At 50.8% G+C, this 18403-nt stretch overlaps 1 protein-coding gene across 1 annotated transcript; it reads right to left on the bottom strand.

Annotated features, from left to right (window-relative positions):
* Nucleotides 1–2783: 2783 nt before the first annotated feature.
* Dele1 (DAP3 binding cell death enhancer 1) lies at nucleotides 2784–17606 on the bottom strand. Its single transcript, XM_059246363.1, has 13 exons — nucleotides 17463–17606; nucleotides 16651–16765; nucleotides 16446–16563; nucleotides 14294–14441; nucleotides 13017–13175; nucleotides 11835–11923; nucleotides 11639–11735; nucleotides 8771–8913; nucleotides 7475–7633; nucleotides 7296–7388; nucleotides 5425–5584; nucleotides 4442–4669; nucleotides 2784–3732 (listed from the first exon to the last, which is right to left on the bottom strand). The coding sequence occupies exons 1-12, from the start codon at nucleotides 17491–17493 to the stop codon at nucleotides 4443–4445; spliced, it is 1539 nt and encodes a 512-aa protein (XP_059102346.1). The 5' UTR covers nucleotides 17494–17606; the 3' UTR covers nucleotides 2784–3732; nucleotide 4442.
* Between the last annotated feature and the right edge of the window lie 797 nt (nucleotides 17607–18403).

Below are 18403 nucleotides of genomic sequence, written 5' to 3'. Positions count from 1 at the left end.
CTAGGCTACCTTGGAACATACTATGTAGTCATGGATTGAACACTTGGCAATTCTCCTGCTTCAGCATCCTGAGTAGTGTTATTAGCCGTGTTAGCCACTATACCTGGTTTCCATCACCGGTTCTTAACCTACGGTGTCCGGGCTTCAGGATCTATGAACGGCTAAACTGCATGCCGAGCAGGGATGGGATACACTCTTCTCTGGGCTGGAATAATGCTTTCATCAGATTGTCGGAGTGGACTTTGACTTCACTAAGACTGAGGACCACTGCAGCCCTCTCTGTCCTCGGCACCCCTGTAGAACCCAGAGGACTCCTGGGCAATGCTGTTTTGTGGGGGGTGGGGTGCGAGGGCTGGTGCCGTATCCTGCGCCCCACGTCCCTTTCTAGCACGCTGACACCAGCACTTTTCCCCGAAATGGGCTCTGAGCGAAGCAGTACATATGGTGACAGAACTGGGTGTGCTGAACAGGAAGGTTACAGAAATTTCTTGACATCAGCCAAGATGTCAAAGCTAAGGCTTTGGACATAACTTGAAACAGTTTCCACCAAGATGGGCTCTGTCCCCTGGGAGACAGAGAGAGCAGGCGAGCCAGCAAGCACTCAGTTAAATGTCGTCTTAATTTGGAAAGCACAGAGGGACTTTTTTTTTTTTTTTTTTTTAAATCAATAGTCAGCCGTTCCCCAGCACCAAGAGTGCAATGCAGTGTTCACTCAGCCTGGGGGCAGCTCAGAGATTGACAGGCAGCCTTCCCGTCTGTCACCCAACTTCAGCTTGGCAGCTCGCTGACCCTACCTCTCCTCTGACTGAAACAAGAATGAGATGGCAATGCTACCCTTGGGACTCTGGAGGGAACCAAATTCCCAAAAAAGACAGGATGGGGGAGGAGGGAGACTCAGTATAGGATCAACTTAGCACATCATATTTACCTGCCAAGTAGGTCAGCGTTTTCTAGATCCTCCTAGGAATGGTGTATACTATGAGGGCAATACAAACATCACGCAATAAACTTGTGTGAGTCAGAGTCTCTCACTGTAGGCCTTGAACTCAAGGCAATCCTCCTGCCTCAGCCTCTCGAGTGCTAAGATCACAGACATAAGCTATATTTTGTATTGCTTGAACAATTTCTAAGTGTCAGAAGTAGCATAATGATCATAGAGAGGGGAAAGGCATAATCATTCATCCATCCACAAAACAATTACTTAAAGCACCTACTATGTGTAGGCTTGTTACTGGGCACAGAGCAGATGTGTTGAACACACCTTCGCTGAGCATCTGCTAAGTTTCCTGCACTCTATCAGCAACAAGGACCTAATGATCTGAATGGTTGTGTTCCCACCACAGCATCAGGGCTTCCAGGACAGAGCATCAGTACAGCTTCACTCAAAGGTCTTATGGCTGAAGAACTGGTTCCATGGCTAGGCTTGGAACCCTGTATCCCCTGGGACACAAGCCTCACTGGCCCTGCTGTGGGGCCACCTCCCTGCTCTGCTCTCACATTGTCCCTCAGGGCACTGGTGAGTCATGACTAGAATTCTAATGGCAGAAGCAGAGCAGTTTGGGGTCTGTCCATGAAGAGACTGGCAGAGACTGAATTGAGGCCACACCGCCTGCACAGTCTGTTTGCCCCCCCCCCCCCCCCATAACATCTCTTATGACTTCTACCCTTCCCTCTCCCCAGGCAGAGGCTCTTCTTTCTGAGGCTGGAATTTTTTAGAAATACCCCACCTCAACTTGGGTACCCAGACAGTTTGTGTTTAACTCAGCAGGGACTGAGTGGGAGTGAGAACCACATGGCACCATCACAGCAGGACACCTGGATCCACTGTCTGACTGACGTGGTTGGGGAAGCAAGAGGGGGTTGGGGGGGGGGACCCAAGTGACTTAACAGCTGCTGGGTGAGACTCCTGAGAATGCTGTGGTGACATTTCTCAAGGCACCCAGGAAGGCTGTGGCCTCAGTGAGAAACCCTGGTCTTACTGCAGGGCTCCCTGGAGCTCACGCTGCTGATGTGTGTGGTGAATCTATAAAAAGGGGCCATCTGGGGCAGTGCTTCCCAAACTTACTCAACCACAGAAACCTTTCTTACTTATTTATTTTTGCCATAGCGGTTAGTGTACTGCAGGGCTTCAGACTCCAAACATGGAGCCTACATCTTGCTTGGGACACTGCTCTAAGTGCTGGGATATGACCGGGTGCCCACGGCTGAGGAGCACGGTCTGTGGAAAGAAGCATCAGAGAAGGTGCCCAATGGGGTGAGGATGGTATCATGGCAAATCTGGGAGGGAAGCAGGGGGCAGGGGAGGCACTGGGGCTTCAGGGGAAGGAAGGTGCTGGAACAGCACAGCTGAGACCACACAGAAGTTAGGAGAGGCAGGGGCGGGCAGCAGCAGAAAATGTGAACACTTATCCCTCGAAAACCCTCCCATCTCAGAACAGACCATGCTGGCTGGGCGAGGAAACAGTCACAGGGTGGGGGGAGGTGGGGGGAGGGCTGGTCCTCAGTTCCTCCCACCCCCTACCCACAGCCACGTTTCTGCTATTGAACTTGGGCTAATTTCCAGAAGCCAGGGAACAGCTATTCACAAATTCAGTAATTGGAGTCATTAGCGTTGACTCAGAAGTCATTTTTTTTTCTAAGTCTCTCTCTTGGAGAGCTTTTAAGACCCTTTAAATTGGTTAATGGAGAGTTTAGAGACGAGGATGGAGATGAGGATGAGATGGGAGCTTTCAGCTCCCCCTGCCCATCTCCCTGGCTCTCCCCAACACACTCAAGGGCAAGAGTGAGGAGATAATCCACCATCTGTTTTATTAAACACTTGTATATTCCTACCTGACCTTTCCCAAAAAGGACTCACAGTCTCGACTCTCTGACTCCAAGACTCCAGGTCCTAATCTCTATTGACACCCCCACACCTGCAGGGTGATGATGATGTTTCCAAACACCACCACAGTGGGAACTGGGAGACCGGAAGCCTGGGCTGGAGTCATGATGTCAGCTTCGATCTTCATCCAGGTCTCTCTCTCTCTCTCTTTTTTTTTTTCTTGTTTCGTTTTTGTTTTTTGCTTTTTGAGACAGGGTTTCTCTATGTAGCCTTGGCTGTACTGGAACTCACTTTATAGACCAGGCTGGCTTTGAACTCACAGACATCCCTCTGCCACTGCCTCTTAAGTGCTGAGATTAAAGGCACTCAAATCACGCCTGGGAGCCTGGTGACTCTTTTTGTTTCTTTGTTTTGTTTTGTTTTTCGAGACAGGGTTTCTCTGTGTAGTTTTGGTGCCTGTTCTGGAACTCACTCTGTAGACCAGGCCTTGAACTCACAGAGATCCACCTGGCTCTGCCTCCCAAGTGTTGGGATTAAAGGTGTGCGTCACCACCACCCAGACCCTGGTGACTCTTAAGGCCATAGAACTATGGGCATCACTCTACCTTCGGGCACCTAAGCAAGGACTCAGGCCCTTTCTGCAGTGAAATGGCTGTACCTCAGTCCTTTGAGGCAGGAAGGTACACGCTACTGTCCTTGGTCTACAATTGAGAAAATAATGTTAGAAAATCAGGTCACTGCTTCCAGGTGGCACAGCCAGGCCAGTGGCAGAGCCAGAACCTAGGTCTTTACATGCTTCTTTATGGAGCTGAAGGTTCCAGGAAGGTGAGTAGCTAAATGGCCTCTTCTTTGGGATTCAAGTTGTGATATCTCTAAGAACTCTTGGGCTCCATCTTTCAGGTGGAAGTCTGAAGAAAATTCAAACAGACACATGTAAGCATTCAGGCAACCACTCCCTTCCACATCAAAGATGAAGATGATCATTGAGTCCACTGGGGATGAGCATGGCGAGAACGTTGCCAACACTCAGGATTTCCCAAGCATCAGCCACTTGTGGGAACACCTCCACATTTCTGTTGTCTTCCGGATCTGCGCTCCATTTGACAGGATGCTTTAAGTCGATCCCCTGCCCCCCCCCCTTTTTAGGTTAGTTAGTTTTGTACATAAATGCAAAAGAACTATAGGCCAATTTGCTCTTTATATTTGGCATTATATATTAAACATATTACTAAAGTAAAGCATCTTGATTTACATGCCACGTAAAATCTTGTCAACTACCAGGGGCATGCACACATCAAGGGTTACTGGCAAACTATAATATGGTCTGAGGTGGGGAAACTGAGGCACAGGAACAGAGAAGGTTAGTTATTTGCTCAAAAACAAAGGCAACGGTGACAAATAGGGTTTCTGGGGTCACCGAATGAATATTTTTGGTGTTACTTGTGAGGCTACCAAGTGGAAAAAAAGACAAATTCACTGATTAGCCACACACCTCAAACAGGTGGGCACCTGAGTACCAACTGGAATTGCTACTCTAGGAAGGGATGCTAACACCCAATTTTTGCCACCCAACCTCCAGTCCACCCTCTCCCTGGCCAGGGCTGCATTTTATCTCACCTTAGCCGAAACCCAGTCTCAGGAGACTCCTTTCCAAGGATGGTATAGCCCTGCTGGGGGCTCCATGGCTGGCTCCAAGATGGCTCCCTCTGCAGAGGAGGCCGAGGTTCCCAGTGCTTGAGGCATGAGGCAGGCCTGAGGCACCTGCCAACAGGGTGTTCAGGCTACAGAGGGAGGGGCTGGAGAAAGACTTCAGTCCTGTCATGGCCAGGTTGCTGGGCCCTGGGGCTACAAGAGAGGCGACAGCAATGTTTATCATGCAGTTCTCCAACAGGATCTTTAAGACGGGGTCTCTACAACGTCCTGGAACTCACTCTGTAGGCTATACAGGTCTCAGACTCAGAGATGCCCCTGCCTCTGCTGCGAGTGCTGGGATTAAAGACGTGTGCCACCATGCCTGGCAGGGCAGGACTTCTTAAAGGCCTGGCTCTCCTCTGGCATTGCTCGTGGGGCCCAGCCCCAATGACTCAGAAGTTGAGTAGGGCTCTCATAGGCCTAGAAAGGTACCTCGGTCAGCCTCAAGACACTGGCTCTCCCAAAACATCATGACAGCAGCCATCACGTACTGGTTTACTGAATACTTACTGTATACTAGACTCTGCTCTGCTTTATTTTGAAAGGCGGTGTCTGGCTGTGTTACCCAAGCCAACCCGGGAACGTACGCCTTAGCATCCCAAATGTTGCAACTCCTGGCAGGCACCACCAGGACTGCCTGTGCTAAGCCCATTGTTTTCCTGAAATGTAGTGCTTACAGCAAGCTAAGGACTTAAGCTGTACTGCTCCTCTGTCAGAGAAGACACCAAGGCTGAAAGGCGTGGAGCCCAGCTCAGTGACAGCAGAGGTCAAAGCACAAGATTACCTTGCTCTGAAAGCTGGGCTTCTAACTACCACTGGGGCCAGGACGGACCAGGGGACTGGGGGCTACCACCCTTTCTTGTCCCAGGGCACTAGCTTGGAAGGAACCAGGCCTTGGCTTGCATTACCTGCCGCCTCCACGTTAAAGAGGGTCCGAAGCCTCTCCTGGGCGGGTTCGTTCCCCAGAGCTGCTGACTGCTGGTAGCACTTCACAGCCTCGCCCAGATTCCTCCGAACGCCAAGGCCCCGCTCGTAGCATATTCCCAAGTGGAATCTGCTCTGAGAGTCCTAAAGGAGAAGACAGACAAACGGAAGAACTGGAATGCGTAGCCAGGAGTGAGGTGGAGTCAGGCGGGTATACTGAGCCTTTATCTGTGCAGCCGGCCACATTCCAAGCCCCTCAACTGTGAAATGCTAGAGGCCCAGTGCTTGCCAAGGAGTTAGGTCCCTCTGCCTGGGGAGATTCCACCCCACCATTATGAAGGCTTCTCTTGCTGGGACTGGCTGAAAAACGACTGCAGAAGGGTTCGACCCCAGATGGGAAGGACACCGGGGGGTAAGCTTTGGCCTCTGACAGAGGCCGGAGTACAGAGTATTCCCAAAGACGGGTCCACCTTCCTAACTCCACCTGAGAGGGCTGTAAAACAGAAACCACAGCACAAGCCTGTCTTCTTCAGGGGCTCCGCCCCTTGCCTGCGGCTCTGGGCTCTGTCTCCTCATTGATGCAGCATGCCTACAGAACAAGTAGGCATTAGAGCCTGGCTTGCAGGCTAGCCTTCCTGGCTTCCAACCCAGGTGCCTCAGTCTCCTCACCTATAGAACAGGGGTCACAGAAGCACTCCCTACTTAGGCTGTCTGTATGAAAGGTGCTCGGACAGTGCCGATAACATCAGACTCCCCTCCAGCTTCTCACATCACTGAGCTCTCCTCCCTTACTGGAGACCTCTTATCATATTTAATCCCTCAATTAAAAAAAAAAATTCTACAGACTCCCAACCGCGGTCATGGTCCCATTGCTCCTTTATTATGCGCCACAAGTTTCCGCTACATACTCTGTTCCCTCTTAGGTGACATGAAGGCCAAAGTCTGTAATAAATGCAGCAGACTTGGAGCTGTGGCAGGGCAGACATAAGACCTAACGACACTACGCAGTCTAAGCCCCTAGTCACCAACCCAGTTCCCGAGAGGTTGAAGAGGGGGCTGTGTCCCAACACAGTGCTCCAGTGTCCTACACAGGGAAGTGACACTGTGCACACTGCCTGCTCCAATCCAGGATTCCGGACCCTTCCAGGTACAACGGGAATCCAGTGAACCACAGATCACTTGGCATTTCACAGTGATAAAGAGCTCTGAGATTGTCCACACGCAAAACAACTTTTTTCACTTAGTGCTCCTGAGGTCCAAGTAATCATTCCCCTGGCATTCCTCATCAACATCCCACGGAACCAATTCCCCGTGGAACGAACTAGGCTATGCCACTTGAATGCCAACACCCAGGTCAGACAACGCAGTATGCCTCTCTCACGAGTCTGACTTCCCAGGCCACCACAACGTCTGGTCACGGGTACAGCTTAGAGAGCTCGCACACCTGTCGCCTTGGTCTTATGCTCCCACTAACCCTGTGAGGCAGCAGACAGTTAAAGTGGGGATTATTATGCTTGTTTTAAAGGTGACGAAACAGGTCTGAATCAAGAAGTGATGGCCCGATATGTGGTGAATGTGTAGCAAGTAACAGGCTGGGTGGCTGGTAGAGATGAGCCCTGCTGTGCCACACTTCACAATGTCTGAGAGCAAGTATTTCCACTTCAGCCGAGCGGTATCCCCATTAAGCTCAGCATCCCAGTGGCCCTGTTCAAGGTCACACAGTAGGAGCCATGACTTGGTTAGCCCACGGCTCCTGGAAAATATATCACGAGCCCAGAGCTCAGAACCAGTTCCCAATTCCTTTCCTTATCAGACCTGATCCCCAACATGCAGAGACCAGAGATTTCATACGCACCCCATTGCTGGCTGCCAGCCACAGGTATTTCACGGCTCTCTGCTCATCCAGGTGTGGCTCCTTGGTGAAAAGCACCCCAAGGAACGCTTGGGCCTGTCAGGGGGGAAGGAAACGGGCATCTTAGTCACTTCCAGGCTCTGCATACCTCACTGAGAACAGACCCCGCCGGTGGCACTCACCTCGGTCAAGCCAGAGTCTGCAGCCTGCTTCAACATAGACACTGCCCTCTGCCCCTCAGGGTCTGACAAAGAGCCTGAACTTTGCAACAAGCACCGGGCATAGCGGTACTGAGCCAGGCTGTGGCCCTGCGTGGCGGCCAGGCGGTAAGAGAGGATAGCCTGGGGAAACGAGAAACAATCAGTCTGCAGGTAATTTGCCTCTTCCTTTGAATGAAAATTTAAAAATTATTCAAATAAACACATAATCATTATAGGTTAGTCAAGTAAATGCTGTTAAGTCAAATTTAAAAACAGAAACCCAAAACACAAACGTAAAACCCCAAGATATCCTGCCTTCTAAAGAGCATTAGGACTTTTTGTTGGTGTTTTTGATCCACTGTCTTTTTGAGAGGAGTCTTGATATAGAGTTCCTGCAGCCTGTTACTACCTATATAGCACAGATTGGCCTCAAATGTGTAGAAATCCTCCTGCCTCAGCCTCTAGAGTGATGGAATTACAGGTGTGTGTTACCATGTTCAATTAAGATCATTCTTTGTAAAAATTTAGTGTATAGGCTTCCAGTCCCCCCTACCCATGGATATGTTATACACACTGCAACACTGTGTATACATTTACATATGTTTGTTTGTGTACATGTGTATACATTATATATTTTTATTGTTTTTATTTTGTATACATGGGTGTTTCGCCTGCATGTATGTCTGTGCACCACATGTGTGCAGTGCCTGTGGAGCCCAAAAAGGATGTCAGATCCCCTGGAACTGGAGTTATAGGTGGTTTTGAGCCGCCATGTGGGTCCTGGGAATTGAACCCAGGTCTTCTGAAAGAGCAGCTAGTCCACTTAACTGCTGAGCCATCTCTCCAGCCCTACACATTATATTTATGTATGAATATACACTCATACAGTGGAAGAGACATAACATTATATTATGAATATCTTCCCTGTCAATACAGCTCTGATATATCATTGTTAAGGCCTCGTAGACACAAAAGAACAAGTTGATTTTCCCCTTTCCTTTCACATACGGCTCAACAAAATATTTTACACATGACACCCTTGCATACTTACCCTTTTACCTTAAAATTAATCTATTTATCAAGGTGTAATCTAGGCTCTGAGAGTACAGTTGCAAAGAAAGCAAAATGCCTGCCCTGCCTGAGTCTGGAGTACATTTCTATAATTTAGGAAAGCTTACTTTGGAATCACAGCTGGGCTCCAGTGAAGTCAGGGGCAGAAGATGAACTATTAGCCCCTACTCATTTTTGAGCTCCTTGGGTCTGGGGATGGGACAGTACCTTGCTGAGGTCCCTAGGGGTGCCTCTGCCATGCTCGAGACACAAGCCCACATTGTACTGCGCTTTGCTGTAGCCACGGTCTGCAGCTTTCTGGAAGTAAGAGAAGGCTGCTGTGTAGTTCCCCGTCTTCATGTTCTCTGTCCCTGCAGAAAGCATGGAGCACAAACACATTTCCACTGTGACCTTCCACATGCTCAAGCAGACCCTCAGGTTGCTCATCTCCTCCCAGAATCCCTCTTCGTCTTGTGCTGATACAGGTGTGCTGCATTTACTTCTCAGCTGGCTCACTGGTGCCAGAGACATGGGGGTGGGGGTCGGAGGTTTGCTGCCGGAGATGGGGTGGCTGTGCTTGCTTATTGGCTAATAGTTCTGGTTGCCCTTTGGGAACAACCCTTCCCCTGGGCTGTCAATCACATGCCTGTGCTCTTCCCCACCACTGAGACTGTGTCAGGAGCGTGATTCTTAATCAGGTTGAGAAGATTCTCATGAGAAAAAAGAACTCTTAAGTGTTCTGACAGCAGCAACCTTGAGACACTATCACGGCTGGCCCCTGGGTCTCTGGAGCTTCATGATCCCCATTCCCCCTGAGGCTCGACAGGTCAAGAGAGCCCAGAGATTCTTTGGTTTATGTCAGCTGGAGAGGGTTTCCATTGCGTACTTGCACCACACAGGCGATCTTGCTCAGCTAGTCTTATGGGTCGAGGAGGAAGCCCTAGCAGAAGACAGCCAATGCCTGGCTGAAATCAAACTTCAAAGCCAGGGCCCGCTGCTTTGCCCAGGCATTAAGGAAACAGGAACTGCACAGGCAGGACTAACTTTGCCAGTTTTCATCTCTGCTCAAACTGGCTCCTGCCTGAAGCCCTGGGTTCCGCCTCCATCACCAGGCCTCCCATTGTTTCTCCTCTAGAACCTTCAGACCACACTCGGGGTTTCAACTCTTTTGAGCACTTTCCTAATATACCAAACCTTTGTCTATGGACACAGCTGGTACAAAAGAATAAGCCCCGTCTCCTCAATTATACTGTAAAATCCTCGAGGCAGGCAGAACAAGAACGGAGAAGTAATTTTGCATGGGATGAAAATTCTACATAAATGCAAAATATGATTATAGCTTGTGCTGCCTTTGTGCTCTGCCACAGGGCTCAGCACTTGCTGAATAAATGAATATATGAATGGGGGAACGGGCAGGAGGGCTCTGAGAAGAGTCTGCCCTCAAAATCACACAAAAAAGCCACATTCCATTCTGCAAGCAGAGTTAGACTCACTGGCCTGCCTCCTGAAAATCCACTGTCCAGAGTTCACTGAGTCCTGTGTCCTCGGGAAGGAGATGCGATGGGCAGAAGCCCCGACCTGCTCACCAGCAACCTGGATTCCTCTCCTCCTCTCTGCTGCCTCCAGCCACAGCTAAGCCCTCATCACATCCTCCTAGTTCTCAGCAAGTCTTCCTGCTGGTCGCACGTCTCCCTTCTGACCCCCCTCAATCCATGCTGGTCTGTAAACAGCCACACAGCTCTTTGGAAGAGTAAGTCAGATCACATGACCATCCTCTCCCTGCTCCAGTGGCTTCCTGTCTCACGTAGGAAATCCCTACTCTCTTCCTGGGCTCACAGGACCGTCTGTACCTGAGCTGGCTCCTGGCTGTTTCTCTGACTTCATCCTTCTGTCCCTCTCCGTGATCGCTAAGTTCCAGCCACAGTCACCTCTCCTTTGTCCCTTAACTAATAAACTCAGTGCTGTCACAGCACCTTGGCTCTGGCTTCTCCCTCTGCTGGAGAGCTCTTTCTCCAGATGGGAACAAAAATAGCTTGCCTTTGTCAGGTAGGTTTAGCTCAAGGGTCTCCTTTCCAGCATATTTCTACATGAAAAGTTGTTCCTTGCCCAAGTTAGTGAAACATCCCCTTGTTCAATGTCTTCATAACTTTTATCATCTGAAATTCTGTTTGTTCATTTGTTTTTTGAGACAGGGTTTCTCTTGGCTGTCCTGGAATTTGCTCTGTAGACCAGGCTGGCCTTGAACTCAGAGATCTGCCTGCCTCTGCCTCCTAAGTGCACCACTATATCTGGCCAGTTTACTGTTTACAATCCTTCAATTCACATGTGAACACCATGGAAGTGAAGAACCACCACATCTCCAGGACACAGAGCAGGCACTAGGAAAGGTGAACATCAGTAAATATGCTCTGAATGAACTCCAGCCTCTCACCCACACAACTATGAGGCCCCACCAAGTACTGCTGGGAATCCAGGGTTCCATCTTAGATGGCTCGAGACAAGAGCCAAGTCACCACAGAACCAGGGCAAATAGCCTAGTCATGTGGAGTTCCCAGATTTGATAAGGGTTCCTTCCCATTACGCACTTGGGGCCCGCTGCAAACGGCAGGCGCCCGCTCTTTTCTAAGCAAGGCAGAGAATGCTGGGTGTCCTCTAAAATTTTCTAATGCCTACACAGGACAGGATTTTCAGAGAAGCACATGGCCATTTAGCTGAAGACTACATTTCTCAGCCTCCTCTATAGCAGATGGCCATAAGCCTACTTTGTGGCTTACGTACCTCTATAAAGGGCAACTTCAAGGCCATGCCCTTGAAGGAAAGCAATGGTCCTCTGGCTTGCTGAGTGTCTCCTCCCAGCTGCCAAGAATATGCACAGGAAGGCAGGAGCTGGAATGACTAATACTGAACTCCAGATGAGAGCGAGCTTTAAGACTGGCTGAACGTATAAGAGTAAGGATGGATCCTGGACCCCTCTGCACCACCAAGCCACATCTGGTCTACCCACCTGGGAGAAGATAAACACTCTCTACTCTGACTGTATTCCACCCCCCCCTTCCCTCTCCTCATCCTCCTGCCTCGAGGAGGGGAACCAGGTACCCAGGAAGTTGAAAGCGATGGCAACACTGAGCTGAAGGAGTTCCTGGATGGAAGTCACAGCCTCCTCTAGGGGAAGAGCCTTGGACTTGTCTTGTTCCTGGGGAAGAAACAGAGCAGCATCAAGGGATGGTTCACTTGGATCTCCACCAGCCCCAAGAGTGGAGTGGGCATCCAGGGCACCAAACCTGGACCATACATTTTTTTCTCCAGGAGGGCAGGCCTTGGTCGCCTTTGCCTGGGATGTGAAGTCCCCACTGGCATGCAGGAAGTCAAAGTCACTGAGCTCTGCAAGGGAAAGGCCAACACTTGGCAGTCAGGGAGAGAAGGATATGACTTCTCCCTTCCTTTCTCTCCCAGTCTGCCCTATCTACGTCAGTGACTCTCGGTCACCCCAGAAAGCAAGAGGCCAAACAGGGGTGACAGCTGGGCACACAGAAAACAAAAGTCCACCCACCACCCCCTCCCCCTCCTGTGGGTGTTAGGTCCATCCACCCCCTCCCCCTCCTGTGGGTGTCAGGTCCAGCTACCAGCCCCTCCCCCTCCTGTGGGTGTTAGGTCCATCCACCCCCTCCCCCTCCTGTGGGTGTCAGGTCCAGCTACCAGCCCCTCCCCCTCCTGTGGGTGTTAGGTCCATCCACCCCCTCCCCCTCCTGTGGGTGTTAGGTCCATCCACCACCCCTTCCTCCTCCTGTGGGTGTTAGGTCCATCCAACTCCCTCCCTCCCCCTCCTGTGGGTGTTAGGTCCATCCACTCCTCCCCCTCCTGTGGGTGTTAGGTCCATCCACCAGTCCCTCCCCCTCCTGTGGGTGTTAGGTCCATCCACCCCTCCCCCTCCTGTGGGTGTTAGGTCCATCTACCCCCCTCCCTCCCCCTCCTGTGGGTGTTAGGTCTATCCACCCCCTCCCCCTCCTGTGGGTGTTAGGTCCATCCACCAGCCCCTCCCCCTCCTGTGGGTGTTAGGTCCATCCACCAGCCCCTCCCCCTCCTGTGGGTGTTAGGTCCATCCACCAGCCCCTCCCCCTCCTGTGGGTGTTAGGTCCATCCACCAGTCCCTCCCCCTCCTGTGGGTGTTAGGTCCATCCACCAGTCCCTCCCCCTCCTGTGGGTGTTAGGTCCATCCACCAGTCCCTCCCCCTCCTGTGGGTGTTAGGTCCATCCACCAGTCCCTCCCCCTCCTGTGGGTGTTAGGTCCATCCACCAGTCCCTCCCCCTCCTGTGGGTGTTAGGTCCATCCACCAGTCCCTCCCCCTCCTGTGGGTGTTAGGTCCATCCACCAGTCCCTCCCCCTCCTGTGGGTGTTAGGTCCATCCACCAGTCCCTCCCCCTCCTGTGGGTGTTAGGTCCATCCCCACTCTGTAGGTATTAGGTGAGGTCGCACCTTCTTCAGGTAGGTTCAGAAGGCCAGCTCTCAGGGAACAGTCAGAAGGACAGGGTGGGGGCTGAGCTGAGGGCTCCTTCTGGCCCAGCCTTGGTTCCCTGAGGCCAGTGTACGTGGGAGTCGGGTGGTCAGGCCTGGGAAGAACGTGCCTCCGAAGTGCTGGAGAGAGCCAGCAAGAAGGTCAGGTGAGAAAGAACGGGATCAGCTCTTTGGGGGCTGGGAGCACTCGCCAGGCAGTCCTCCCCGAGGCTTGGGGAGGCCAGAGGAAGAACTCTGAAACTCCTGAGACACCTCCCTCCCAGGGTTCCTCTTCTGCTCCCTTGGCTGGCCTTCCTCTACAGCAGCAGTTCTCAACCTGGGGGTCACGACCCCCGTGGGCAGCTTCAGGCCATCGGGACAACACAGATATTTATGCTACGATTCATAACGGTAGCAAAATTACAGTGATGAAGTAGCAAAACATTTTATGGTTGGGAGTCACCACGACATGAGGAACTGTGTTAAGCAGCTGTAGCGTTAGGAAGGTTGAGAAACACTGCTCTACAGGGATCCATACTTATGCTGACCTCCCATCCTGAGCATAAATCACTTGAATTCTCCCAGGGGCAGGGAGTGCCTACCTCAGTCACTACTGTAGCCCAGCACCCAGCTTTCTGCTTAATGCTAACACAAGAACTAATACTGCAGCTGACAATGACCAAGCGCATACTATGTGCTAAGTCCTTGACACATGTTAACTAATTTGGTCTTCCCAAGGAACCCCAATATTATTATTATCATATTTTACGGATAAAGAAACTGAGGCATGGGGAGACTAAAACTGATTTCTTCAGGGAACACAAGAGTAGTTAGGAAGCAGTAGTTGAGGGGTTGGAGCTCTTAAAATCTGACTCCAGAGCTTTGATCATGTGGCTATATGCTTTCTGCACACAACCCAGAATACACTCAATAGTTTCAGTTACTGACGAGTGACTGACTGCAGGACTGAACATAACTGGTTGAGGAGTGGGCAGGAAGCCACACCCAGGGTCTAAAGTGGCCTAGGTGTGGGGGCTTCCTCTCTGGGAGGTGACAGAAGGACACTGAGGAGCACTGAGGGCAGGCATGGCCCACACCCAGTGTGGACAGCCCTTCCCCACACTCCTCTTCCTCTGCCTTCAGATAGGAAAGGCCAGGGGCTGCTGTTGACTCTTTTCCTGAGGTGGGGCCAGAGATACTTCCTGGCCCAGAGACACTCCCAGCCTGCCCCTGTTGCCCCTTGAGGATGGAGAACTCACAGGACTGTGGGTGCCACCAGGAAGAGTAGAGGAAGCGGTACAGGGGACTGTGCCAAGAGCAGCAGTCAGCTGGCTGAGGTCCTGCTACCAGGGGTGCGTGGAAGTGGATCTGCCTCGCCAGGTGCAGGGCCAGCACGGCCAGAGTGCCCTGAGAAAGAAAGCAGCATGTCAGGAACCCCGTCCCCACCTGTCAATCATCATCTGCTGGGAGCCTTTCCGGACTAACTGGGGCAGCTCCGCACCATGTACTTCCACAGCACTTGAACCGGCCTTTGCTGTTCTGTAATCCTTTTCCATCATTCACTTAGGGTCTGTCACTCCCTTTTAGTTTGTAAGCACGACAGAGGCAGGGCCCATGGACCATGCACATTCTGGTATCCCTGGAGCCCAGGGCAGTGTTACGTGAGACTAGGTGCCTTAAAAATGCATGCTGAATGCATGTGCCAGCAAGTGACAGAATAAAAGGGTCTAAGCAGGCAAGAAGATGCTGTGTTAAGTTGGAGCTTAGCCTAAAATACAGGGACAAGTCAGAGTCCCCAACCAAGCACAAGAGTGCACACATACAAGTGGAAGTCTGAAAAGGTGTCACAGAACAGCTGAGCTAGCTCCTATCCCAGGAGCTGCTTGCTCACCCCTATCCTCTTGTGCTGGAGACACCCCAATACTTCTTTGTTGCAATAGGAACTATGCATGATAGCAAGTTAAGACAGACAGCGCCTGGGCCCTCCTGACATTTGTGTCTTTTGTTAAAAGAGACAAAACCCAAACACACAGAGAAACAAACACAATAACTTAGCGATTATTTGAAACACCAAGAAGAAAACAGATCAGAGGGTTACAAAGAGCCTGAGAGGAAAGAGGGCTAGGATGATGACTGGGCTGCAGCCAGAAGGAAGAAAGACAAGGCGCCATCACTAGGAAGATGAGGTGAACGGTGTTGGAGAGAGTCCGTGTGCAGGCCCTTCCACATGGGTAGTGGCGACAGAACCTAGAGATGACAACAGGCCCTTGAAATCTAGATCCAGGACCCTAAAGGAATCCATGTAGTACTGACCTAGGGCTCAGCTCTGTGACAAAATGGAAAAAATATTCCCTTCTCTATGGTATAATCTGCCTCCAGTCCATAGAAACCCAGACAGCCATGTCTATGTCATGGAGATATCACAAGTTCAGCTCTGCTGATGACACCAAATTACAGGTTTAAAAAAAAAAAAAAAAATGTGGCCGGGAGGTGGTGGCACTTGTCTTTAATCCCATTACCCAAGAGGCAGAGTTGGAGACCAGCCTGGTCTACAGAGCAAGTTCCAGGACAGCCAAGGCTACACAGAGAAATGCTACCTTGAAAAACAAAAACAAACAAACAAAAAGCAAAGCTCAGCGGGGTCAAGCCACTTGCCTATTGTACCAAGCATGAAGTACCGGGCTGGGATGTGGCAGACCCAAGAGTGATATATGTGTCCATTTCCTTCAGAATAGTGTACAGCCAGAACCTCTACATGGAACACTGCCTGTGGGGTCAAGATTCTGCCCTATGATACCTAATGCTTGTGATGCATCCCCGACCTTAGAGATCGGTTCAACAAATATTTACTGAGCAAGTATTATGCATTGGGCTCTGAATTAGGTGTTTCTACAAGATATCCTGGGTGAAGCAACCATGTGGTACGGCTTGAATGTCAGGCCAGCAAAATCGGGTTGCTCTACTCAAGAACCATGTGACTTCAGGTATATTACTGATGTTCAAAGACTGAGTGTCCTTGTCTAGGAAATGAAGGTTAAATTCCCCTTGTAAGATTTTTGCAGATATTAAACAAGATCATGTGTGCATAAGAGTTCATGTTGGTAAGTCATGCTGTCTATCAATTTATTATCATTTATGCTAAGCTCCACGAAGGCAAGAATTATGTCTTGTTTGTTCTCTGCTCCGTCCCTAGTGCTTAGCTCAAACGTGTTAAATAAATAAAACCAAATGGAGAAGAATAAATTCATGGCAGAGGCTGGAGGGATGGCAATGTTTCCATGAACATGCTTAGGGTCGAAGACCTCACCATGTAGATATGATCTTGCCCTTGTTTCTAGACTAGGATGTTCTCCCATGAAAAATCATTCTCCTCTATGCTGAAGGTACAGGACAGGGCTAGGGAAGCCTTACCCATGAGACGGCATCCCGAAGAGTGTTTGGGGAGACAGGAGCAGACATCCAGTGGAAGGCATCTTTCCATCTACGGCACTTTGGGTCTCTGTTCCTCCTTGGTCCATAGGAGCCTGACCTAAATTACAATTAGAGGCTGTTAAGTTCTGTACAAAATGGGAGCAGGAGGCCACATGTGACAGAACGTTAAGTCTCTCTCTCTCACCTGTCAAGGCTGGGTTTAGGAAGTAGCGGGGTAGTGAAGGTTGTCTGAGGCCCATCTGAACTGGTGGGCCTGGGTGTTACTCCTCGGAAGCCAGGTCCCAGTAGGCGGGGAAGAACTGTGGGAGCAAGAAGGATCAGTCACACCAACAGCGATGGGCTGAAATAAAGATGGCCTCAACAATCTTCCTTCTAGTCTGTGAGGGAGCCTTACCCTAGGAACCCAGGAATCACTGACATCTATCTGTGCAGTGGTTTTGTTTTTCTGGTGCTGAGGATGGAACTCCATCCTCCAGCATTCTAGTCAAGCCCTCTACAATTGAGAACCTTGCAGAGGTTCTTAAACTAGGGTACAAGACAGAAATCTTTAGGGTAGTAGGACTCCCAAGGTACCACCCCCAAAACTAATAAAGTCAGACCCCTCAGAATGAAGCATGTTTATTTTGAAAAGATTCTCGCAGAGTTCCAACACTCTCCTATGAGTGGCAACTTCTGTTCTAGAACCATAAATCTACAGACACACATTCTCACGATACTGAGCATGAGTCTCTAAATTCCTCTTCTTTCCATTGGCTTTCTTTTATTGACTCCTCCCCTTCTAGAGCTCCACCCATCTCCTTGGCTTTAGGCTCCACCTTCTCCCCACTTTGCCCTACCACGTCTCAAATTCCAAGGGCTCCCGACTCGCCCCCTATGCTCCGCCTTCCCTGCTCCTAACCCCACCTACTGCCGCTCTGGCTGTCTTCCCGCGGAGTGCGGCGCGTTGCAGTTCCGAGGCCATGGCCTGCTGGAACTCGCCTTGCAGGTGACCCTTACCTCGCCCCAGGAGCCCTGCCAGGCGCCACATGTCGTGGCCAGCACCATAGAGAGCTCGCAGCCCAGAGAGCAAGGCCGAAGGACCGGACAGGGGCCAGCGCGGCCGCTGCGCAGTCCCCAGAGGCCGAGTCCCCAGCCAGCCAATCAGCGCGGAGCCCTGCCGGAAGGATGGTGCTCTCGGGAGGAAGTGGTGGAAGGGGCGGGCTCGGCGCTGGCGAGGTGAGGTCGACAAGGACGTGATGCGGGGCCAGGGCCGAGGTGTCCTCTGTCGCCATCGCAGGAGCCGCGGAGGTGCGCGGGTGCGAATGGCGGCTGGTTGGTGGACCGAAGTAACCAGGGCAGGGTTTGCCTCCAGCTTCTAGCCCGGTTTTAATCTCTTTACATTTAGGCTGGTCGCTTTCTGAGGCAGGGTTGAAAAGGCAAAGGAAATCCTCGCCAGCGACCGGGCAAGAATTCCAGCACAGCACAGCTAACAGTTGTTAAAGGCCCCTTTCCTCCCTTCTCAGCCATAAGCAGTTGTTTCTCTAGTAATCTCAGCAGAAACCCAGTTTACAGGCAAAGGACATGTACGAAACCTCTTGCGCAACCCCAGTGGCATCCGATTTTACTTTATCAGGTTATAATTCCATCCAAGGAACCACCCTACAAATTCACTTAACAAAAGAGAGAGAAGTGGGGTGGTTCTTCGCGACCTTTTGAGATGTAATTTAACCACCAAAGATATATATGGCTAATACGAAGAGAATTGCGAGTCCCCCTCAAGGAGTCCCATACTTGGGTATTGCCTTACTGTGTTTCCCTGTGCGCCTTCTAACCCTCATGCTTATGCCCGTGTTAAAGTTATCTTTAATTCGATCCCAGCTCCTCTTCATCGTAGTGGCTAGTCCTGAAATTCTTTTCATCCCCTGAGCCAGGAATCCTGGTTTGGACTGGTCAAAGTC

Source organism: Peromyscus eremicus, chromosome 19, assembly GCF_949786415.1.
Source record: "Peromyscus eremicus chromosome 19, PerEre_H2_v1, whole genome shotgun sequence".
Classification (NCBI taxonomy): domain Eukaryota; kingdom Metazoa; phylum Chordata; class Mammalia; order Rodentia; family Cricetidae; genus Peromyscus; species Peromyscus eremicus.
The sequence above is the reverse complement of the archived record's forward strand: the minus strand, read 5'-3'. Positions and strand labels throughout refer to the sequence as shown.

Bases quoted from the DNA above. Each gene is read 5' to 3' on its own strand.
- Dele1 (XM_059246363.1), bottom strand. From the start codon at position 17,493: ATGTGGCGCCTGGCAGGGCTCCTGGGGCGAG. The intron at 16,564-16,650 runs GTGAGAGAGAGA...ATTGTAATTTAG, and splicing joins CCTAAACCCAGCCTTGACAG to GTCAGGCTCCTATGGACCAA. The intron at 7,634-8,770 runs GTACTGTCCCAT...TCGTTTCCCCAG, and splicing joins CCCCTAGGGACCTCAGCAAG to GCTATCCTCTCTTACCGCCT.